Here is a 25,615-nt window from a genome sequence, read left to right as displayed (position 1 = left end):
AATGAGAATGATGATACAACATATCAAAATCTCTGGAACACTATGAAAGTGGTACTAAGAGGAAAATTCATTGCATGGAGCGCATTCCAGAAAAAAATGAAAAGTCAACAACTAAATGACCTAACATTACAGCTCAAAGCCCTAGAAAAAGAAGAACAGAATAACAGCAAAATGGTAGAAGACAGGAAATAATTAAAATCAGAGCTGAAATCAATGAAATTGAAACAAAAGAAACTATTCAAAAAATTGACAAAACAAAAAGTTGGTTCTTCGAGAAAGTAAACAAAATAGACAAACCCTTAGCCACACTAACAAAGAGAAGGAGAGAGAAGACTCAAATTACTAAAATACATGATGCAAAAGGAAATATCACGACAGACACCACTGAGATACAGAACATAATGAGAAGCTACTTTGAAAATCTGTATTCCAACAATATAGAAACTACCAAAGACATTGACAAATTTCTAGAGATATATGCTCCTCCCAAACTGAACCAGGAGGACATACACAATTTAAACAGATCAATATCAAGCAATGAAATAGAAGAAGCCATTAAAAATCTACCATCCAAGAAAAGCCCAGGACCAGACGGATTCTCAGCTGAGTTCTACAAGACCTTCAAAGAAGAACTCATTCCAATACTTCTCAAAGTATTCCAGGAAATAGAAAAGGAGGGTACCCTACCGAACTCATTCTATGAAACTAATATCACCCTCATACCCAAACCAGGAAAAGACACATCAAGGAAAGAAAGTTTTAGACCAATATCCTTGATGAATATAGATGCAAGATCCTTAACAAAATATTGGCAAACCGTATCCAAAAACATGTTAAGAAAATAGTGCACCACAATCAAGTGAGGTTCATCCCTGGAATGCAAGGATGGTTCAACATTCGTAAATCAATAAACGTAATCCATCATGTCAATAGACTTAAGGATAAGAATCATATGGTTATTTCAATTGATGCAGAAAAAGCATTCGACAAAATACAACACCCCTTCATGCTCAAAACACTAGAAAAAATAGGGATAGTAGGAACATACCTGAACATTGTAAAGGCTATTTATGCTAAGCCCATGGCCAACATCATTCTTAAAGGAGAAAAACTGAAACCATTCCGTTTAAAAATGGGAACAAGACAGGGATGTCCTCTTTCACCACTTTTATTCAATATTGTCCTCGAAACTCTAGCCAGAGCAATTAGGCAGACCAAAGAAATTAAAGGGATATGAATAGGAAAAGAGGAACTTAAACTGTCACTATTTACAGATGACATGATTCTATATTTAGAGGATCCAAAAACCTCCTCCAGAAAATTTCTAGACCTCATCAATGAATTCCGCAAAATAGCAGGCTATAAAATCAACACGCATAAATCTAAAGCATTTTTATATGCAAGCGACGAAACAACTGAAAGGGAAATGAGGAAAACAACCCCATTTGCAATAGCCTCAAAAAAAAAATAAAATACTTGGGAATCAATCTAACCAAAGAGGTGAAAGATCTCTACAATGAAAACTACAAAACATTGAAGAAAGAAATTAAGGAAGACCTTAGAAGATGGAAAGATCTCCCATGTTCTTGGATAGGCAGAATTAATATTATCAAAATGACCATACTACCAAAAGTGCTATACAGATTCAATGCAATTCCAATTAAAATCCCAATGACGTAAATGACGTACCTTACAGAAATAGAGCAAGCAGTCATGAAATTCATCTGGAAGAATAAGAAACCCAGAATAGTTAAAGCAATCCTTAGCAGGAAGAATGAAACAGGGGATATCGCAATACCAGAACTTAAACTATACTACAAAGCAATAGTAACAAAAACAGCATGGTGTTGGCACCAAAATAGACAGGTAGATCAATGGTACAGAATAGAGGACACGGACACAAACCCAAATAAATACAATTTTCTCATACTAGACAAAGGTGCCAAAAATATGCAATGGAGAAAAGATAGCCTCTTCAACAAATGGTGCTGGGAAAACTGGAAATCCATATGCAACAGAATGAAACTAAACCCCTATTTCTCACCCTGCACAAAAATCAACTCACAATGGATCAAGGACCTTGAAATCAGACCAGAGACCCTGCATCTTATAGAAGAAAAAGTAGGTCCAAATCTTCACCTTGTTGGCTTAGGATCAGACTTAACAGGACTCCCATAGCACAAGAAATAAAAGCAAGAATCAATAACTGGGATAGATTCAAACTAAATAGCTTTCTCTCAGCAAAGGATACTATCAGCAATGTGAAGAGAGAGCCTACAGAGTGGGAGAATATCTTTGCCACTCATACTTCAGATAGAGCACTAATTTCCAGAATCTATAAAGAACTCAAAAAACTCTACACAAAGAATACAAATAACCCAATCAACAAATGGGCTAAGTATATGAACAGACACTTCACAGATCTACAAGCAATCAACAAACATATGAAAAAATGTTCACCATCTTTAGTAATAAGAGAAATGCAAATCAAAACTACACTTAAATTCCATCTCACCCCAATTAGAATGGCGATTATCAAGAATACAAGCAACAACAGGTGTTGGAGAGAATGAGGGGTAAAAGGTACACTCATACATTGCTGGTGGGGCTGCAAATTAGTGCAGCCACTCTGGAAAGCAGTGTGGAGATTCCTTAGAAAACTTGGAATGGACCTACCATTTGACCCAGCTATCCCACTCCTTGGCCTACACCGAAAGCACTTAAAATCAGCATACTACAGAGATACAGCCACATCAATGTTCATAGCTTCTCAATTCATAAATTAAAAAAAAAAAGAGAGAGAAATAGGGCTGGGGAGATAGCTCAGTTGGTAGAGTGCTCGCCTCACAAGCACTAAGGCCCTCAGTTCAATCCCCAGCACCGTAAAAAAAAAAAAAACAAAAACAAAAAGAGAAATATGCTGTATCTTAATTGTGGTGGTTATACAACTGTTTGTTTTTGTTAAGAACGCAGAACAATATATTGAAAAAGGTATATCTTTCTGAATGTAAATTATACACCACTAAACTTCCTTTTTTTTTTATACACCACTAAACTTCTAAAAGAGGAACACAAATATTTAATTTTAAAAGTATAATTTATAGCCAGGCACAGTGGCACTCAACTGTAATCCCAGCTACTTGGGAGGCTAAAAGCAAGAGGATCACAAATTTGAGGCCAGCCTCAGAAATTTAGCAAGACCTATCTTAAAATAAAAAATAAAAAGGTCTGAGGATGTAACTCAGTTGTAAAGCACCCCTGGGTTCAATCCCCAGTGCTGCGTGTTGTTGGTGGGGTGGGGAATACATGTGCGCGCGCACGCACACACACACACACACACACACACACACACACACAGATATATAATTTATAAGTAATTACCGATATATAAGACCAGGTAGCCATGGAAAAATCTGTGTTGCCAGACCCTGCCTCCTCCCTTCCATGGAATGAATACAGTCACTACTGATGGTTATAGATGTGGTGAGTCAAAGGTTGTTTTGTTTCAAAAAGAATTTCATAAGGGGCCTCCTGATTTTTAAATAACTGCTATAGAAATTGTACAGAGCCATAGAGAGGTGCCTTGCATCAACAAGAAAAGATTCAGCAATTTTTCTAACAGATGAGTAAATTTAAAAAAAAAAAGTCAATTATCACAGAATGAGCTCAATATTGCAAATGATTTTGGCAAGCAGTTTGTTTCCTGTCTGTACAAGGCTGACTGAGCTACAGGCTCCTCTGCATTTTGTAAAGGTTTAAAAGTCTGACACTTTCTCTATCAGCACAGAATTTCACTGAACCACCAGGGTGCCTTTGAAAGTCCTGGGATCAGCCCAGTGTACACCTATAATCCCAGCAGTTTGGGAGGCTGAGGCAGGAGAATTGCAAGTTCAAAGCCAACCCCAGCAACTCAGTGAGGCCCTAACCAACTCAGCAAGACCCTGTCTCTGAATAAAATACAAAAAGGGCTGGGGATGTGGCTCAGTGGTTAAGTGCCCCTGCATTCAATCCCCAGTACCAAAAAAAAAAAAAAAAGAAGAAGAAGAAGAAGAAAGAAAAAAAAAAAAAAAAGAAGAGAAAAGAAAGTAATACATACTTTTTTTTTTTTTTTTTTTTTTTTTGTGGTGTTGGGGATTGAACACCCAGGGCCTTGTGCTTGCAAGGCAAGCACTCTACCAACTGAGCTATCTCCCCAGCCCTGCTGGGGGCACTCTTACCCAGTTCTTCCTATTTTATTTCCAGATAGTCTCACTAAATTGCCCAGGATGACCTCAAACATGCAATCCTCCTTCCTCAGTCTCCCAAATTGCTGGAATTACAGGTATGTGCCATTGCACAAAGCTAAGAGTAACATATTCTTAAATATTAAAACACTAGAGGGCTGGGGCTGTAGCTCACTGGTACAGTGCCTGCCTCACACATGTGAGGCACTGGGTTTGATCCTCAGCACCACATAAAAATAAAGATACTGTATCCATCTACGACTAAAAAATATTTTAAGAAAATAATAAAACACACACAGAGTCTGGCACAGTGGTGTGCACCTGTAATTCCAGGGATTTGGGAAGCTGAGGCAGGAGGATCACCAAGTTCAAGTCCAGCCTGGGCAACTTAGACCCTATCTCAAAATTTAAAACAGTTTAATAATGGCTGGAGGCTTGGTGGTAGAGTGCCTCTGGCTTCAATTCCCAGTACTACAAAGCAACCAAATAAACCAAAGATTAAAAATATACATAAAGATTTTAAAAGGGCACGCCGAGCACGTGCGCCACACACACACACATTCCCTGAGGGCATAATCCACACCAGAGATAAAATAGCCACAGTTAATTAATAATTGTGTTTTCACTTTCATCGTGTGTGTGTGTGTGTGTGTGTGTGTGTGTGTGTGTGTGTTTGTACAAGGGATAGAACCCAGGGGAGCTTAACCAGTGAGCCACATTCCCAGCCCTTTTTATGTTTTATTTAGAGACAGGGTCTCCCTGAGTTGCTAAGTGCCTTGCTAAGTGGCTGAGGTCAGCTTTGAACTTGCAATCCTCCTGCCTCAGCCTCCCAAGCCACTGGGATTACAGGTATGTGCCTTGTATATTTCTGTTTGTGTTGTCTGTCATACCCAAGAAATCATAGCCAGACCTATGTCATGAAGCTTTTCCTCCATGTTCTATTCTAGGAGTTTGTTTCAAATCTGTCTTTTAAAAAAGTCTTTAAAATTCATTTTGAGTTGATTTTTGTGCATGGTTTAAGGGGACGATTTCACTCTTTTGCACGTGGGTATCCTTTCCCCATTTTATGTTCTTGGCACCCTCGCTGACAATCACTGGCAAGTTCACTGTGTGGGGGGTGGTTTATTTGTGGACTTTGTTGTTTCACTGCTGTATACAGCTGTTCTGTGCCAGTACCATAACCCTCCCCCATACTACAGATTAAACCCAGGGCACTGAGCCACATCCCTAGCCTGTTTTAGATTTTATTTTTAAATAGGGTCTCACTAAGTTGCTCACTCAGGGCCTTGCTAACCATACCATACTCTTTTTTTTTTTGGTGCTGGGGATCGAACCCAGGGCCTTGTGCTTACAAGGCAAGCACTCTACCGACTGAGCTATCTCCCCAGCCCCCATACCATACTCTTTTAATTACTGTAGTTTTGTAGGACATTTTGAAGTCAGGAAGTGTAATGTCTTCAGCTTTGCTCTGGCTATTCAGGATTCCGTAGGAATTTTGGAACTTTTTTTTCTAGTTCTATGAAGAATGCCATTGGGACTTTGATAGGAATTGTACTGAATCTATAGATCACTTTGGTGGTATGGACTTTAAACAATATTGTCTTCCAATTCATGAGCACAGGATGAAATTACTAAACGTAGCCAGATGTGGTGGCACATGCCTGTAATCCCAGTGACCCATGAGGCAGAGGCAAGCTCAAGGCCAGCCTGGACAATTTAGTGTCTCAAAATAGAAAAATTTTAAAAAGGCCTGGAGATGTAGCTCAGTGCTAGAGCACCCCTGGGTTCATTCCCCACTACCAAAAAAACAAATTACTTAACATAATAAAGGTCATATATGGAAAGCCCACAGCTAATAATCATACTCAACAGTGAAAAACTGAAAGCTTTTCCTCTAAGATCAGGAATAAGCCAAGGACACCCACTCTTGCCACTTCTTTTCAACAAAGTACTGTAAGTTCTAGGCAGAACAATTAGGCAAGGAAAAAATAAAAAATAAAAGGCATACAAATCTGAAAAGAGGCAAAATCATCTGTGCTTGCAGATGACATGATCTTATGTAAAGAAAATCTTCACATGGAAAGAGAGCCTAGCATTTGCAGTGTATATTTTTTCTTTTTTCTTTTTAGATGTTAGAATAAATGAATTCAGTAAAGTTGCAGGATACACAATGCAAAAAATCAGTTGTGTTATTACTCATTAAATAATGAACTATCCAAAAAGGAAATGTAAAAAACAACCCCACTGGTAATACCATTAGAAAGAATACCAGCCAGGCACAGTGGCACACGTCATCCCACGACTCAGAAGGCAGAGGCAGGAGGATCTAAGTCTGAGGTCAGATTTAGCAACTTAGCCAGACCTATCTCAAAGTCAAAAAACCAAAAGGACTGGGAACATAGCTCAGTAAAGTTCCCCTAGGTTCCATTCACAGTACCAAAAAGGAAAAACAAAACAAAAACAACAACAACAAAAACTTACAAACACATTTAACTAATAGGTGAAAAGAAAACTATAAAACAGATCAAAGATGAAAAGATGACATAAATAAATGGAAAGATATCCTAGCATTTGCACTGTATACTTTTTTTCCTTTTTTACTATTGGGGATTGAACCTAGGGGTACTTTACCGCCAAACCTCCACCCCTTTTTCAGTTGTAGATGGACACAATACCTTTATTTTATTTATTTTTATCTGGTGCTAAGGATCGAACCCAGTGCCTCACACAGGTTAGGCAAGTGCTCTGCCACTGAGCCACGACCCCAACCCATCACCAGACATTTTTTCTTTTTATTTTGAGATAGGTTCTCACTAAATTGCTTAGGGTCTTGCTAAATTGCTGAGGCTGGCCTTAAAATTGTGATTTCACTGGAATTACAGGTGTGCGCCATTGCACCCAGCTACATTGTATACTTTTCAAAGTGTTTTCACAGATTATATCTCACTTGAACTTGATGCCAACTCTAGGAAGTAGAAAGGCCAGGTGCAATGCTTACCAACAGATGAGGTCCCAAGAAGCCCCAAGAGGCCTAGATGAGATTAGTAACAGAAGATTAGATCTTGTCCTGCATGGCCCATGAGCTGTTTTTATGGCCTGACTCAGATAACAGATCTGCCACTTAACAAGCACTGTAGCATACGCTCTAAGAGGTGCATGGGAACTTACCTAACCTCTCAAAGGCGCCACTGGCTCAGATGACGCTCTCAGTGGAAGATAATGCACACACGAGGCACGGAAGCGACTATCATGTATAACAGGTAAACATGTGCGCTATGTAATCAGGATGATAAACGTAATCACATACACACACTGTACTGGTTAATACTTTTCAGGAGCCTCAAGCTCCAATCCACACCCTTCAGTCCGGCAGCCAAGGTCTATCACAAGCCAGCCCTTCTCCAGGCCCTTTTTGCCACTGTCCAACCTCCCTACTTCACCAGTCACAGTGGTGGGCGCCTCTAATTCCAGCGGCTTGGGAGACTGAAGCAGGAGGATCGCGACTTCAAAGCCAGCCTTAGCAACTCAGTGATGCCCTAAGCAACTCAGTGAGACCCTGTCTTTAAATAAAACATAGAGGGCTGGGCTGGGGATGTGGCTCAGGAGTTAACCCCGAGTTCAATTCCTGGTACCAAAACCAAAACAAAACAAAACAAAACCTCTCACTTCATGCTCTGACTGTACTCAACTGGGATACATGCCCTCCCTCTCTGCTTAAAACGTGCTTTTCATTAAAATTAACATCAACTCATTCTTCACATCTTAGTATAGGCATTGCTTCCCAAGACTTCCTTCAAAACACGCACATGTACACTCACACACACGCACACGATGGACCCTTGGTCAGTAGTTCTTCTGTTGCTCGCAGTGACTACACATCACTTATTCCTCCATCTGGCCCCTGGTCTGTGAGCTGCTTAGGGTCAGAGTTTGAGTCTTTTGATTCTTTGTGTCAACTGACCATCCCAGGGCTGGGCACACAGCAAATGCTCCATACATACCTAACAAGTGATTGTGTGAGCTAGGGAGGCCCAGCAGGTGCAGGGGCTTTAACAGAATCCAGATGCCTGTGAGGGACTAGGGGAAAGGCCCAGACACTCTGTCTCTGGAAACTAACCCAAGTAACTTCAATGCAAGCTTTCGTCTGCTCTTCCCAGGGCCTCCTGACACAGGTGAGGCGGAAGGCAGTGACAAGCCAAGAAAGCTCGGCAGTCAACAGAGCCAAAGTGAGGGAGAAGCTGTTCACTGCCACAGAACCAGAGACCCAGAGAAGTGAGAGGACTGGCCAGGGGCTCCCAGAGACTGAGCAGCAGGGCTGGTTCCAAACTCAGGACTGGAATCCCAGGGCAGAGCTCCTTCTACAGCACCACACAAGGAGCTGTGGACCTGGCCAGCACCAAGGGTCTAAAATATATGAGGAAGGATGCAAGATAGCAGGAAGGGGCTTTGTTTGTGGTTCAGTGGTAGAGCACTTCTCTAGCACGTGTAAGGCACTAGGTTCAGTCCCCAGCACACATAAAAATAAACAAATAAAATAAAGATATTGTGCCCATCTACAACTAAAAAAATATTAAAAAAAAAAAAAAAGATAGCAGGAAGGACAGTATAAAGGGATAATCAGGTCTTAACATGAGCATGTGCCAGGCGAGCAATAATCAGCATGGTCCCAAGGAAGACAGGCTGTCTGGAGAAGAAGAATCCAGAGACCTGTTCTCTTTGCCCTTCATACTAGAAACTGCCATGTGCCAAAGTTGATTGTACCAGGCACTGGCTGAGTGCTCTTAGATAACTGATCCTCAAAACAACCTGAAAAGTAGCTATTCTATCCTCAGTTGTGCCTATGCAGGCAATGAACCTAAGAGAAATTAAGTCACTAGCTCAAGGTCACACATCTATAACTGGCAGGGAAGGAATTTGAACCTGAGTTTTCACTACCCATAGTGGTTCTGGAAACTTTAAACTTTTCAGTATCTCCTAAGTCTTGGTTTTGCTGCCTGTAATTGTTTGTGTTGTTGTTGTTTAGTTGTAGATGGACACAATACCTTCATTTTATTTATTTATTTCTATGTGGTGCTGAGGATGGAACCCAGTACCTCACACATGCTGGCAAGTGCTCTACCACAGAGCCACAACCCCAGGCTGGTTGCCTGTAATTGTAAATAATTTTGCACTAGTATGCACATAAGTTCACAAGGATAGTAAAAATGCTCAATGCAAGGTATCACAAGAGAAGAAGATGACCGATGTATTTAAAAAAAAAAAAAGACTGGATATGGTGATGCCCATTTATTATCCCACGAACTTGGGAGGCTGAGGCAGGAAGATCAAAAATTTGAGGCCAGCCTGGACAACACAGCAAGACCCCATTTCAAAAAATTAAAAAAAAAATTTTTTTAAATAACCCATTTTTAAAAAACCTTTTTAAAAGTCACAGACGGACACAATATCTATATTTTAATTTATTTTTATGTGGTGCTGAGGATTGAACCCAGGGTTTCACACATGCTAGGCAATCACTGTACCACTGAGCTACAATCCCAGCATTCAAAAAATATTTTTTTTTAATCAAATTAATCTAAACCATTATTAAACACTATTTACTTTCTGTCATGTGACCTCTTTAGGGAGGCAGAAAACTGAACTTGCTTTTCAAATGAGGAAAATGCAGTAAGGAGAAGCTGACATGCTCAATTACACCACAGAGCAGGAACAGCGGGACTGGGATACAGGTGTCCTGGCTGCACAGCGGGAAAGGCTGAGAGGATCTGCAAGGCAGTGGAGTGCACGACACAGGCCCGGGGGGCATGTGCAGAGATAACCCCTCAATGCACCTGGAGGATAAAGCTGCCCCCAGCTCCTAGAGAGGCTGCCAGTCCATCACGCTGTCATAGGGTCTTTGACTGTGTCCTCTCAAAGGCCTTTGGGTCCTCTGCAAGTAGGGAAAGAACAAAGAAGGCACTGTAGTGCTCCAGCACCTGATCCAGAAGTGAGACAACACTTGCGTTCACATTTCATTGCCTAGTCCCCGCCCCTCCTAGCTGTGAAGAAGTCAGGGAAATGCAGACTATTTTTGCTGGGCTGGGGGGTTCTAACCCAGGGCTTCACCCATGCTAGGATGACAGGCCCAGCCCAGGGAAATACAGACTCTAAGTGTGACCATTTACTAGTGAAACTGTACACCATGGAAAGAGGGCACAACTTCTGGTGGACAAGGATCTGCCACAAGAGCCATAAAGGCCTAGAACCTGGAAGCTTCCAATCAAGCTTGGATGACAAGACAAAACTTCAAAACTACTAAATGCCAGTATAATGAGAGAGTCCCTAATGGCCAATGCAGATCAGTTCTCTGGAGCTTTGAACAGATGAAATCCTGGTGCACTGGAGTGGGTTAGGAAAGCTGTGCAGGTTCCTCCGATCCAGGACACAGAAGCAACAACTCCAGGTCAGGTGAGGGACAGCAGAGGCATATGGGCCTTGGCACAGCAACCTGCCCAGGGTAGGCAGATCGGGAGCCCCAGGGAATATGAAAAACACATATGATAGGCAAGGAGAAACCAATTCACACCCAGCACTGTGTAGAAGACCTCTGCCCTCAAGGGCCAACAGTGTGCTAAGCACAGCCCAGAGACAGAAGACTCTACTAGCAGTAGACGTGGGGGCCCAGCAAAGCAGACTGCCCTCCCCTCAAGCACCTAGCAGAGGGGGCAACTACAAATGGCCTGCAGGAGAGCCCAGCTTGTTGAGAGGACTGCAGTTAGGTCTGGCTGAAGGAAAATGCATTGGTCAGTTTATGCACCCGCTGGCCTTGGTTCAGTCCTCAGTTACTCAAACACTAGCCGAGGTGTGGCTGTCAAAGTATCTTGTAATTGTGACTAAAGTCTATAATCAGTCTACTTTAAGAAGAGGAGATTATCCTAATAATCTAAGTGGGTCTGATTCAATCAGCCAAAAAAGCTTAAAAACAGAGAAGAGGCTTTCTAGGTAAAGAAGATTCACCTATGAATGGCGGCTTTAGGTTGAATGGCAATTCCAGGCTGCCCTTCAGGATGCCTCACAGATTTCAGACTTGTCTGCAATCGCACAAAGCCAATTTCCTCCTATATCTCTCATACTGGTCCTATTTCTCTATTGCACCCTGACTGATCCAGGAAGGAAGCTGACTTTCGGGATGTGGAGAAAAGGGGGAGACTCAGGCTGGGACTGAATTCCAAAGAGCCTTGAGGTGCATGTCAAAGACTCTGGACTTGAGTTGGGCTTGGTGGTGCACATCCATAGGCCCATCTACTCCAGAGGAGGTTTGCTTGAGCCCAGGAGTTTTGAGGTCAGCCTGGCAAACCAAATCTCAAAAATAAGTTTCAGACCAAGTCTCAAAAAAAAAAAAAAAAAAAAAAGAAAAAAATAGAGGGCCATGAACTTTTCCCAAAAAACTAAGGGGATGGCCTCTGGGGGTGTACAGAAACTTACCTCCCTGGAACCATTTGTTTACATTATAGGGAGGCAATTAGAGAATTTTCCATCCTCATCCTAGAGAGGATTTCTCTGAAATGTAGAAAAGCCCTGATTCCCTCTTTTTCTCCATCACTTCCAAGCACCCAGAGTGCCAGCAACTCCAAGTTTCATAATGCAGGGGTTCCTTTCCTGTGGTGCACACTGTCCATGGGCAGGTACACCTGGCACTTACCACACTGCCCCATGGGGAATTAGGGCTTGAGAAACAGATGCCAGCTGCTCTGTGAGTAAAAAGTCTGTTTCCTGATCTTGAGACTTTATGTTTATAGATACAGACCGAGAGTAATACAGATAAAGCTATAGGTTGAATATCCCCTATCTAAAATGCTTGGGACCAGAAATGTGTCAAATTTTGGGGAGGAATCTGGAATATTTGCATATACATAATAAGGCTTCTTGAGGATGGGACTCAATCCTAAATGTGAATGGATTTATTTACTTATATTTTTCCTTCCCCCCCTCTTCCCCTTCCCCCTCCCTCTCCTCCCTCTCCCCTCCCCCCTTCTTCTTCTTCTTTTCAGTGTGTGTGTTGCTAAGCACATGCTCTACCTCTGAGCTACATTCCCAGCCCTTCGTTGTTTCTTATGTATCTCTTGGACTTAACCTGAAAGTAATTTTATTTTTAGTTCACCTGTGTTTGGACTGTGACCCATTCCATGAGATCAAGTTGTGGAATTTTCCACAAGTGACATCATGTTGTCACTCAATAATGTTTGGACTTTGGGGTCTTTGGGGTTTTGGATTGGGGTGCTCAACCTATATATAAATTAGATAAAATTATTTTTATGAATATAAAAATTATTTATATGAATAAAAATATAGATAATGACACTTGTTAGCTTGAAAATAGTATATCTCAGGCAACCTTTCATAGCTTCAAACTTAACAGCTACAGTTCGAGTAAAGCCAATTTGAAGATCATCAAAAGTGATCTTGAGTGGGCTAAGTAAAGGCCTCAGGCAGCATGAAGACCAGAGATCTGGAACTAGATGGTGCTGGTCTACGAGAAGCATCCAGGACAGATCTGTTTTGTTTCCAGATGCTCTGTGTGGAAGGAAAATAACCAAACTTTCTGTAATCAAGGGGACTGGAAGATAAGAGTGGAGAGGAAGGCTGGAATATGACCAAAAGAAACAATGTCAATTAAAAGAAATTGAACTTCATTCTATAGGCAATAAACTTCCAGGCAATGATTAAAAAAAAAAAAAAAAAAAAAAAAAAAAAAAAAAAAAAACTAAGGGGAATAGAAGAAAGGATGTGAGCAAGTGAAGGGTGGAATAAGATCTGCATTTTTGGGCTGGGGAGATAGCTCAGTTGGTAGAGTGCTTACCTTGCAAGCACAAGACCCTGGGTTCGATCCCCAGCACCACAAAAAAAATTTAAAAAAGATCTGCATTTTAGACATCAGGAGTCTGCAGGCTGGAGAGTGAACTGGAGCACTGAGCCATGCACTCAGGCTTAGGACGGGCCTGAGAGACAGAGAGGAGTTGAGCATTATGGTACTTGGTGGCCTACTGACCTGGGGCACAGTGGGAGGGTGGAGGAACCCAAATTGATTTTCAAATGATTGCCTCTTTTCATGCCACTGGACCTCAATGCTACAGGGCAGCAATTAGAGGTGTATTCTCTGAACCACCAGCTGCTAAATCAAAATGTGGGCAATCGCTAACCACCCAGATGCTACACACAGATCAGCCAGTTCGGGAACAGCAACATGCCCACAAGACAGCCTGCAAGGCATCATGCTGTCGCCCTCCAGCTGCCCTCAGGAGAAGAGGGTAAAAGGCAGCATGTGGCAGAACAAAACTAGAAAAACATGGCTGAAGATCCTGGGTGGGAAGGAGGGAGGGAGATGAGGGCAGGGGTGTGCTCAGAGCAGCTGTTTCTGCCATTTCCCAGGCCTTGGAGGGGCTCAAAGGCCTGGTGGGAATCTGACAACCTCCTGAGGAGTGTGAGGGCCAGCACTGACTGGTGAGAAATACCACAGCCTTCGTGGGAACCTGGGAGGACCAAAGTGGAGAGGGAGTCAAGAAACTCAAGCAGCACCAGCCCATCATACCCTTGATCCTGTTTCCTGTCTGCAGAATGGGCAGGATCATTCCAGCTTACCACCAGGGAGAAGGGATAATCCAGCTCCTAATGGCTCAAGAGATGCCAAGATGTGTCTAGAAGAAAGTAAGGTAAAACAGAGGCATTTGTTTCTAGTGATTGTCCAAACAATCTTGTCATGGCCATTAATTTCTCATGGTTAGACATTTCTCACCAACAGACATTTTAAAAGGGGAGAAGCCAGGAACTAAAAACATTTACTCATGGGCCAGACATAGTGGTGCATGCTTTTAATTCCAGTAACTGGGGAGGCTGAGGCAGGAGAACCAAGAGTTTAAGGTTCAACCTGGGCAAACTTAATGAGACTCTGTCTCAAAATAAAAAATAAAAAGGGTGATGTAACTCAGTAATAGAATGCTTGCCCCAGTAACTCAATCAATCAAATCATTCAAGGAGTTTTGTTTCCAATAGTGGGCTAAATTCTATTAGACCGACCCTATTGTAAATATCACTATAAACATTGGACCAAATAGTAAGCACAATACCTATTGAAGGGATTGAAGTCAACCCAAACCACTGGAAATCAGAGGTGATGGGAAAGGAGAGGTCCCTTTTGGAAGGGAATACTATGGGTAAGTTTCACATTTTTTCATAATTCTTCACCTGGGGGAAGTCCCCAGTAGCAGTCAGGGAAAGAAGCTAAAGTTTTCTGGTAGAAATCCAGAGTCTTACTAACTTTAAGAATCTAAGGACAGTAGGGGCAGCATAGTGGCACACACCTGTAATCCTAGCTATTTGGGAGGCTGAGGCAGGAGAATCACAAATTCAAGTCCAAGGTGGGAAACTTAGCAAGATCCTGTTTCAAAATTTTAAAAGGGGCTGGGGATGTAGCATAGGGGCAGAGCCCTTGCCTAGCATGTGTGAGTTCTGGGTTCAATCCCCAGTACTGCAAACAACTGAAAAAAAAAATAATAAAGAAATAAAATAAATAAAAATTAAGGGCAGAATTTGGAGCAGTTATAACTGAAAAGTTACAGAGGGATAAGGATAAAGCCATAGAGGTGGAATGTCAAATTCTGCATATAAACTCTGCCCTACTCTGTGACTGAACCATGAACAGGGCTCAAGCAGCCCACCTTAAGCTAAAAGAATTGGACAGAGATTTTAGTTGTCATTTCCCTACAAGGGAGATGGAGTTCAGTTTTGAATCCAGCCAAGTTAACTGCCTGATAAAATAAACAAACAAAAATCAACATCTCCACAGAGGAATCTAATAGCCCAGAGTCTCTACAACATACAATATCAGAGATACAATCCACAGTTACTAGACAATTTAGACACAAGAAAATGGGACTCATGTTCAAGATCAACTGCAACCAATGAGATGACCTGAGATGATCCAGATGCTGGATTTTGAGGAGGGTATTATAACTGTATTTAAGGGGAAATATGCTTGTAGTAAACAAATTGGAAATCTCATTATAGAAACAGAAATTATTTTAAAACAACCAAATAAGATCCAGTCGAGAATAAAACCATAGGTCTTCCCATGGACTTACACATAAAATGTTCATAGCAACATTGTTCCAGTGTCTGAAAAGTAGAAACGACCCTAAACTCAAGTGAGCTTCCATTGAAGAATGTATAAGCAAAATGTGATATATCCATATACAGTGGAGATGCAACATAAAAATAAAGGTTTTTTTTTTTTTTGTTTTTTTTTTCCAGCACTGGGAATTGAACCCAGTGGGGATTTACCACTTAGCTACATTCTCAGCCCTTATTTTTTTACCTTGAGACAGGTGTCACTAAATTGCCCAGGCTGACCTTGAACTTGTGATTCTCCTGCCTCAGTTTCCCAAGTCATTGAGATCACAGGCATGTGCCACAGTGCTTGGTTCAGGGCAAATGTTTAGCATACATAAGGACTGGGTTCAATTTCCATCACCCCAGCACCAAAAAAAAAAAAAAAAAAAAAAAAAAGTCCATGAAATGGCTAATTTTATGTTATATGAATTATATCTTAATGTTATGGATCATGAATCTTTGACCTCATGAATGGATTCATCCATTATTAGATTCCTAGCTTAATGGGCTTGTGGGAGGGACTTATTTTAAAAGTAAGCTCCCTTTCTTTGCTTCCTGGCTGCCATGAGTTCACAGCTTTTGTTACACCATGCATTCCCACCATGATGTTCTGCCTCACCATAGACCCAGAGACAGGGCCAAGCAACCGTGGACTAAAACATCTGAAACCATCAGCCAACATGAATCTTTACTCTTTTAGCCAGTACTAGGCTCACCTATAATCCCAGCAACTCCAGAGTTTGTGGCAGGAGAATGACAAATCACCAACCTAGGCAACTTAGTGAGAAGCTCAGCAACTTAAACTCAAAATAAAAAAATAAAAGGAACTCATGATGTAGCTCAATGGCAAAACATTCCTGGATTCAATCCCCAGTACCAAAAGAATGATAATAATGATAATTAAATCATTTCCTTTTAAGTTGCTACTATTAGGTATTTTGTCAAAGTGACAGAAAGCTGGGTAACACTCTGATTTTCTAAAAATGTAAGAAAAATTAGGGGAAACTGATTGATGGGCAGAGAATAATTCTGTACTATCTTTACAAGTTTTCTGTAAACATAAACTCATTCCAAAATTAAAAGTTTATTTTAAAAATTATATGTATGCTGGGGACAGTGGCCCAGGCCTGATCCCAAGCACTTAAGAGGCTGAAGCAGGAGGACTGCAAGTTCAAGGCCAGTTTGGACAACTTAGCAAGACTCTGTCTCAAAATAAAATTTTAAGGGTTGGGAATGTAGTTCAGTAGTAGAGCACTTGCTTAGCATACCCAGGGTCCTAGGTTCAATCCCCAATACATTAAAAAAAAAAAAAAAATCATACTAGCATTTGAAAAACAAAGTTCCCAGGAATCTAAATTTAACAAAAGAATTACAAAACACTGCTAAGAGAAATTCAGAACACTCAAATAAATGAAGAGATAGACAATGTTCATGGATTATGAAAAACATGATATTAAGATGATATTTCTCCCCAAATTAGATTGATACTATGAGGTTAGGTTTGAACTTAAATGGAAACACTATGATACTATGTTTGAATATCATTTGTCCCCTTCAAAAAAGTTTAATCCCCATTCTGAGATATTAAGAGGGTAGAGATTTAATCTAACTGTGATGTTTAGAGATAGGGCCTTTAAAGGGTAATTAGGATTAGAAAAGGTCATCAGAGTGGAACCCCATTATTGGATACTGATGGCCTTGTGAGGAAAGAGACCAGAATACACACTCTCACTCTTAAGCTCTATGCCATCTTGGAACTTGCCAGCAAGAAGGCTATTACCACATGTGGTCACTGTGTTATTAGCAATAGATGATGAACAAAGACTAGAGACCAACCATTCCAGTTTTTCCAACGCAAATCTATCCTTTCCCTCATTTTATTTTTATTTCTGTATTTATATATTACAGATCAGTTTGAAATTACATGGCTAATCTATTCTGGTTTTCCTAAGACTGCCCTCTTTTTAGAAATGATAGTCTTGCCAAACATGGTGACTCACCTTTATGATCCCAGCTACTTGGGAGGCAGAGGTGGGAGGATCAAAAGTTTAAGGACACCCTGGGCAACTTAGTGAGTCCATGTATCAAAATAAAAAGAAGGGCTAGAGATGAGGCTCAGTGGTAGAGTGCTTACCTGGTATGTGTAAGGCCCTGGGTTCAGACCCCAATACCCAAAAAATAAACACACCACTAAATGTCAGCAGAAGTGCTAAAAGACAATATTAAATGTTGACAAAGTGTGGAGAAACTAGAACTGTCACACAGTTGTTAGGAGTATAAAATGGTACAATCATAATACTAAATGTATACTACAACTTAGAAATTCCTCTGCTAGGTATTTTACCTAAGAAAAATAAAAGGATTAAAAAAAATTGCATGCAAATAGTCACAGATGCTTTATTCATAATAGTCATAAACTAGAAACATCTCAGGCGTCCACATAAGGGAAAATGAATAAACTGTGATATATTCAAAACAATAGAATACTATTCAGTGACAAAAGGAACAAATAAAAACAGGGATGGATTTCAGGATTCAGGATGAATTCAGGAATAAGCTGAGAGAAAGCATCCTCATACAAATGAGTTCATACTACCTGAGGCCATTTATGTGACATCCTTGAACAGGTGAAACTGATTTGTGGTTTAAAAAAAATCAGAATGCATTGCCTTGCAAGCACAAGGCCCTGAGTTCAATCCCCAGCATCAAAAAAAAAAAAAAAATCAGAATGCAGATGCAGTGGCACATGCTTACAATCTCAGTTACTCCCAGAGGCTGAGGCAAGATAATGGCAAGTTCAAGGCTAGCCTCAGAAACTTAGCAAGACCCTGCCTTAAAATAAAAATAAAAAGGGATTCGGGATATAGTTCAGTGGTAGACTGCCTGCCCCTGGGTTCAATCCCCAGTACCACCACCACCAAAAAAATAAAAAAGTATATTTAACATCTGCGCATTTCATGCTGGGTGCTGTGGTACATGGAGTCCCAACAACTCAGGAGACTGAGGTAGGAAGATGGCAAATTCAAGGACATCCTGGGTAACATATTGAGACATGTCTTAAAAAAAAAAAAAATTGAAAAAAAATTTGTGTATTTTACTAAATAAAAATTTCACCTACAAACTCCATTAGCTACCAAGCTCTACAAGAAGCCCTACTGCTATTCAAGGGAGGACTTCAAGAAGAAAAGCCAGAATAGGTGTCATTTCACTCCCTTTCTCCCCCCACACACCATTTCTTAAGTCACAGGAGAGTTAAAATGAGTCAGAGATTTGCCATCAGGCACCAAGTATCATTGAACGGTTCCTCCTCTCCCAAACCAGATCCCAAGATAGATCCTTTGACATGTAGCATGAATTAGTGATGGCCTCTACACTCCTATAGTACTTAAAATTTAAAAAAAAATATTTTTGGTAGTGTTGGGGATTAAACCCATGTCAGGCAAGAGTAATACCACTGAGCTACACCACCAACCCAAAGCTCTCGCAGCTCTGCCTTGGTATCTCTATGACTGGAAAGCTGTGCTCAGAGGTGTCTAGAGGAGCAGGTAGGAGGTATAGGAGAAGTGGAAAGATCCTTCCATCACTCCCCCCTGGCCAGGCTGCCTGCCTGACCAACAGTACCCACTAAAGTGCACACCAGGGAACTCTTGCCCAAAGAGAGGCAGAATCTTCAGGGCCCACATGCATCACTATGGGATGGAGAAGACTGTGTGAGCCAGTCAGCTTCTGGAACGTGGCCTCCCACTCGGCTATACCCTCTTTTTTTTTTTTGGTTTTTGTCGTTGTTGTAGATGTACACAATACCTTTATTTACTTATTTATTTTTATGTGGTGCTGAGGATCAAACCCAGTGCCTCCCACATGCTAGGCAAGTGCTCTACCACTGAGCCCCAGCTCCAGACTAGCCTATACCCTCTTGAATTGAATGGGAGAAATAGACTCAACTTTATCTTTGAGGACAGGTAAGTATGAATGAAAGATACATTAAAATACAGAAGCAAGCCAGGTGTGATGATGCAAGCCTGTAATCTGTTAGGTCCTTAGGCCAAAGTAACTCCATTTTGACAATCAGCACTTGCCCACCCAGGCATGATCTTCCCCGTAGACCCACCCCCAAAGAGTCCCTAGCTACCGAAACACAGCAAAGATGCCAAATAGCAATCATAGGGGTATTTTTTAACTATTCCACTGTACATGACTATGTAGTTAAGAAGTTTTTTCCAGCAGGCTGCTGCCCCTTACAGAGGGCACCCTGGCAGACTTTCTCTGTCAATAAACCTTTGCTTGAACTCAGAGCTGTGTCTCTCGTGGATATTTGCACCAGCTACCCTAACGATAATCCCAAGAAGTTGAGGCAAGAGGAGTGAAAGTTCAAGGCCAACCTGGGCAATTTAGGGAGACCTGTCTCAAAACAAATAGGGCTGGGGATGTAGCTCAGTAGTAGATGATCACAGCTTGCCTAACGTGCGCACTAAAGCCCTGGGTTTAATCCCCAGTACCGCAAAAAACAAACAAACAAAACAAACAGCACAGGAACATCTAGAATAGTACTTGGCATATGAATGAATTCATGAAGCCAGTATTATGAAAGAGTCACGGACATTTGGGGCATTTTTACTCCATGAAAAAAGATGCTAGGCCCTACTGGGGGTAAAAGGGTGGGGACACCTCTGCTCTAAATTTCAGGAGAATGTAACAAACTTATTTGGCCAAGTGGCCTCCCATCATTAACTTTCTGTGTCCTCAGAGTAGCAACAGTCTCCCAAACAAAGGCAGGTGTCCCTCCCCACCGCTCCACTCCCTGCACACACAGCTGCTGGGTAAACGGCTGTCTCTTGGCAGTTTCCAGAATGGGCGCACCCTTTTATTTGTTAATGCCATTTGCTAATGAAAAACAAAACACTTGAGGACTAGTGCACAAAAGAAGAATGAGCTCCCTGTCATCAAACTAAAGATCCAACTGTCCCTCCTTTTAGAAAAATATTCTGCCTGATTATTTTCTCACTAGAGGAAAGCTGAGGTAGAGAAAGTGAAGAGGAAATGAAAAGGCACAAAATTTGGAGAACACACACATGCAGGCCTTATGTTTAGGTCTGCACCTGGGGGCTTGGGTCTCTCCTGTCAGCATAGCCAGGGTACTCCCTCCAGCTGCAGGTTCAGTCCTCGAGGACCCAGGAGAGAAGTTCTGGGTTTGTAAAACTGGCCTTCCTCCTCCTCTTCCTGCATTGTCTGTCTGCAGTGATCAGTAGCAATACTCCACGTGCCCAAATGGTTTTAGGCAGGACTACATGAGCCTTAAGAAAACAAGAAAATAAAAATCTGACAGCGAAGAGACCACATTGGTCCTTTGTGTCCTTTTCTAGCATTTTGCTCTTTCCCACAAAGTAACAAGAGAGAGAACCTGCAATGGTCCACAGCAGCTCTTCCCTCACCTTCCTGGAAGACCACTTTGACTTTGAAAGCCCATGCTGCCTGAGTTGGGAGAGCAAGCAGACTAGAACTTCTTCCTTTGGGGAAATGCAGCTTGTTCTGCCTTCACCACCCTGTGGGACTCCATGGTGGCCTGAAAGCTGCCCTGACAACTGTTCTCTATTGATCTGACCCCAGGATCTCAAGTTGGATAGTAATTAGCAATACTATTCAAAACAAGAGCACCCCAACAAATACTCCTGGTGCATCCATCATTCTTTTCCAGCTTTGCTCCTCAAAATGTCCTCATGGGTGGGGTATTTTTTGTTGCTTTTTGTTTTTTTGTTTTTTTTGGCACTAGGTACTTTTAACCCAAGGGCACCACATTCATGAATCGTTTTGTCCAAATTCCAGCTGAATGTCCAAATTCCTGTAAGGACATAATTAAAAACCTCAAAATCGTTCCTGCCCAGAGATGCAAGTTAGGTATTACGACCCAGAAGAAAGACACAGAATATAGAGTTCATTGCATCCTGAGTTGGACTACAGGTGGCACTAACTACTGGGTGCAGGATGGGGACACCTGGTGATGTGTACCCCATCTTTCATATGGCAACACAGAGCACTAACCCAGACAGCAGTATCAGGGCTCAGAACAACGGTGCTTTGGCATGATGAAGACTCTGAATACAGGATGGCCTCAGAAGCATCTCTTTCTGACTTTCTCTAGCCTTCCTTTCTCTAGTTCCACTTTTTCCAAGCAGACCACAGAATCTAAGGATTCCTCTTCCTCAAGATGGGTCACAGAGACTACATCCTTTTTCTCCAAAGATAACCATAAAACCTAGAAATATTACTCTAACCTCCCCCCACCTTTCTGTGTTAAGATCTGGCCATAAAGAAGTGTTCTGACCTATTTTGTCTGATAGTAGATCATAAGACCCTCATTCCAGAGGGGTCCTGCCCTACATACCGGAGGAAGGAATGCCCCACAGAGAAGCCAAGAAGCATCTAAACAAACAGGTCTTGTTGAGATACCCCCATCAGTCCATTACCATCAGGTCAGAAGCTTTTTGCCCGGTCTCATTTCTACATGGCTGTCCCTTCTTCATTGGATCTAAGCATTATAATGAGCAGTTCTCCCTGGATCTTTGGAATCATTTCTAAAGGCTTCCAAGTCACGTAAAACTTTGATTAAATAAATCTGTTATGCTTTTCTCGTTACTTTGATTATTTTTGTACTGGAGATTGAATCCAGGGGTGCTTTACCATGGAGCTATATCCTCAGCCCCACCCCACTTTTTAAGACATGGTCTTGCTAAATTGCTGAAGCTGGCCTTGAACTTGCCATCCTCCTCCCTCAGTCTCAAGAGTATAGCTGGGATTATAAGCATGTACCACCATCTGTCTTTTGTTACAGGAATCTCAGTCACATTCATTAAATGGGAAGCAAATTTTCTATATCAGTATTCACCAATGCTTGGTGGGCCCAGATAGTAGCATCAAGGCTGCCTCTGACTTAGCATAAGCCCTCTCTTATTTCATTCCCAGGTCTAGACCCCCACGGCATCCCACTCCCTCTCTGCAATATACTCTATGCTTACCCTTTGAAAGGGGGGTGGGAGAACCAGAGAATGTAACCACTAATTCAAACCAGAAAAACCCAGGACACAGAACTGAAAAGAGTTTTTCATCCAGCCTGTCTGAAAGACCCCTTCCCTGTGAGGGTTTTGGCTTGGCTACTTGGCTCACTGTTCTCAGAGCCAGAAAACTATTTTCCTCACTCACTCCTGCATGTAAAAGAAGACGAAATATGCTTATGTGCTTTTGCAATGAGCACTTTTTGTTGTAGTTGCTGCTTTTAAGGAAAGAAAAGTGGGAGTGGGGAGGAAGCAGGCAGTATGGAGATGAGAAGCTGCACTGATCAGGCCTGGTGGTGTACGCCTGTAATCTCAGCTACTTGGAAGGCTGAGGCAGGAGGATCACAAGTTCCAGACCAGCCTGGGCAACTTAGCAAGACCATGTCTCAAATTAAAAAATTAAAAGGGGTGGGGATGTAGCTCAGTGGTAAAAGGGCCCCTGGGTTCAATCCTCAAACCACAAACATAAACAAATAAGTTAAAACAAACAAACAAACAAGATTTAGCTGCACTGGCCTGCAGCTGCCTGGGCTGTGTGGAGACACCATCCCTGGAGAGATGACGCCCAGCCTCAGGTGCCTCCTGCTGCCCCTGTTCCCTTGTCCCTGGGAACTAAAGCAAATGTTTACTTACTGCTCCTCCTCCTCAGATGGAAGGAGGAGGAGGATTTATGCACCAAGATAGAGGGGTTCCTTGGAATCAAAACTCAGGGCTGGAGCAACTGGTGATTTGTCAACAACATATCATCAAATGGCCATGTAAATGCAGCCCACATAAATACTAGGCTATTATTGGTTGCTGCATTGTTACCTGAGTTTAGTGGCCAGTATCAGTGACCACTCACCGGTGCAGTCTTTAGTTTCTCAAATAAGAAGCTATTTTATGCAGGCAAAAAGCTGCCGTTTGTTTTCTAACAAAGAGTGGGAAGGTGGAAGCTTCTCTATTCAGTTAATGGGAGGGGCTGTGTGCGGGAGCACCACCTCTTTCTTTGCCCAGCAGTTAAGAAGCCTGCTAGAACCTGAACCAAGACCACCACACCATGCAGTACAGCAGGACACGAAAACAACAGAGTGTCATTCACTCCAAGTCAGTAATTAAAAAAAAAAAAAAAAAAAAAAAAAAAAAAGCAGTAACCAGATTCGGCTGATTCTTCCTCCCTAAGGTGTCCCATGAAGCCTACAGGGGAGCCCCTTCCTTTTGACTGCAGCTCTGGTAATCCGGGCCCAGAACTGCTCTAACCACAGTATCACTTTTCTAAATAGAAAGTTCCTTCCTTCAGGAACCTGTGCAGAAACTTTTAAGAGTTGCGGAATGGAGGCATCCTGGAGCTAGGCACACCCTGGGGGCTGGTACTTCAGTCCTAACAGGAGGAACGGTCTCTAGAGTGTTTCGGCAAGCCAGCCCTCCTCCAGTCACCCGCCTGGCCCCACACCCTCTGCTCCTGCTCTCTCAGGGTTATGTCTCGTCCCTGTGGCCCGGGCCGAGGTTCGCACACGGTCCCTGCAGCTCTCGCGGAACGCCGCTCCTTTTGGGGCCCCGCACTCACCCACCGCCCTGATGTGGAAGCCGCGAGGTGGGCGCAGCGCCCGGCGACGCCAGGCATCGCGCAGCACCTGCAGGCTGGAGGCGGGTGCGTGCACCAGCAGCACCCCGCGCCGTAGCCAGCCCTGGAAGGCCAGCCGCGAGGCGGCGCGCGCCAGCTTTGCGTTCCAGAAGCAGCGCGCGTTCGCTCGGCGAAAGGCACGGAACACCGCGCGCCCACCCGGCTCCTCCACGGTCCCCGCCGCCTCCTGCGCCTCCAGCCGGCACAGAACCAGCGCCAGCGAGCCCGGCGCCAGCTGCACCGGCCTGGCCATGCTGCCGCGCGCGGCCAAGAACCACAGCCTAGAGCAGCGGCCGGCGGTGCGGGCGACTCAGGCGCCGCACTCCCGGCAGGCGGGATCTACTGACTGCGCGCCGCTGGGGCTGCCGCGGAACGGACTGCAGGGGGCGTGGCCGACGGGCCGGGGGTGGGACGGCTGCTGCTCACGCGCCGCGAAGGGGTTTCTAAGGGCTCAGCTTCTGTCTTTACATCTCCGCCTTGGTTCTGTCGCCGCCCCGGGCGACACCTTCACTTCCCAGCCTCCGGCGCCTCGGAGAAATTCCCCTATCCCGGAAGGGACCGCGCTGGAGCTTTTCCAAATCTCTGGGGAGCTCCACAGTCCCCTGGATAGCTGAGCTGTCGCCAACGGCAGCGCGAGGTGTAGCGCTAAAGTACCGAGAGCTGAGCGGATCAGGGTTGTCCCTATCACTTTGGCTTTGGGGCTGCTTCTGTGAGGACCGGGACTTGGGGATCGTGGACTTCTCTGTGGTCGGGAGGCAAGAGACCCAGGTTTGAATCTCAAATTTGCTCCTAACCTGTTTACGCAAGTCATTTTGCTTCTCTAACTTAAGAATGTAACTGGCAGCCTAACCCAGGGACCCTACCTGGATCCGGCTTGCCAGATTCGGCCTCCCACCCGCATAAGAAATACTCAAAACAATGAATTTTACGCAGTTTGATCAAAGTGGGAAGAAGCAACTTGATTACTTTTCCCTACCAGTCCCAAAAAAGCAGTTCAATTTATAGAGGGAAAAAAAAATGCAGGTGCTATACATATGGAGATATAGTTATCCGGTGTTAGAACTGGGCCAGCTGGCAGATCCCGGCTCCCGGCCTTTTTGGCTGTCAAAGCGAGGGATTGCAGTCCTTCAACTTCCTTTCTCAGAAGGAATTTTGTTCCCAGTTTGCAGGGGTTGGGGATGGGGGTTCAGTCTGGTTCAAGCACTGGCGAAACTCATTTTACAGGAAAGTAAACTGAGGATCCCCACCCCCGTTTTTTTGTTGTTGTTGTTGTTTTTTTTGTTTTTTAGTACCGGGGATTGAACTCGGGTGCTTAACCACTGAGCCACATCCCCAGCCCTTTTTATTTTTTATTTAGAGGCGGGGTCTCACTAGGTTGCTTACAGCCTCGCTTAATTACTGAGGCTGGCTTCAAACCTGCGATCCTCCTGCTTCGGCCTCCTGAGCGGCTGGGATTACCGGCGTGCGCCACCACGCCCACCTAAACCAAGGATCCCTTTATTTATGACTTTCTTAAATTCTAGAACCTACTCCCGCCCCTGAGATTTTTCCATACTCTTGAGAGATGAGAAAAGTAAAGTGTTGGAGAGGTGCCA

General features: G+C 43.1%; 1 protein-coding gene across 1 annotated transcript in view; it reads right to left on the bottom strand.

Annotated features, from left to right (window-relative positions):
- Stox1 (storkhead box 1) overlaps positions 1 to 24,342 on the bottom strand; it is a 59,881-nt gene extending 35,539 nt beyond the window's left edge. The window contains exon 1 of the mRNA XM_047553288.1: positions 23,964 to 24,342. Coding sequence (XP_047409244.1) covers positions 23,964 to 24,273 — 310 coding nt within the window. The 5' untranslated portion in view covers positions 24,274 to 24,342. The remainder of the gene's footprint in view (positions 1 to 23,963) is intronic.
- Between the last annotated feature and the right edge of the window lie 1,273 nt (positions 24,343 to 25,615).

The sequence above is a fragment of the Sciurus carolinensis genome, chromosome 5 (assembly GCF_902686445.1).
Source record: "Sciurus carolinensis chromosome 5, mSciCar1.2, whole genome shotgun sequence".
Classification (NCBI taxonomy): Eukaryota; Metazoa; Chordata; class Mammalia; order Rodentia; family Sciuridae; genus Sciurus; species Sciurus carolinensis.
This window is presented reverse-complemented; position numbering and strand designations above follow the sequence as displayed.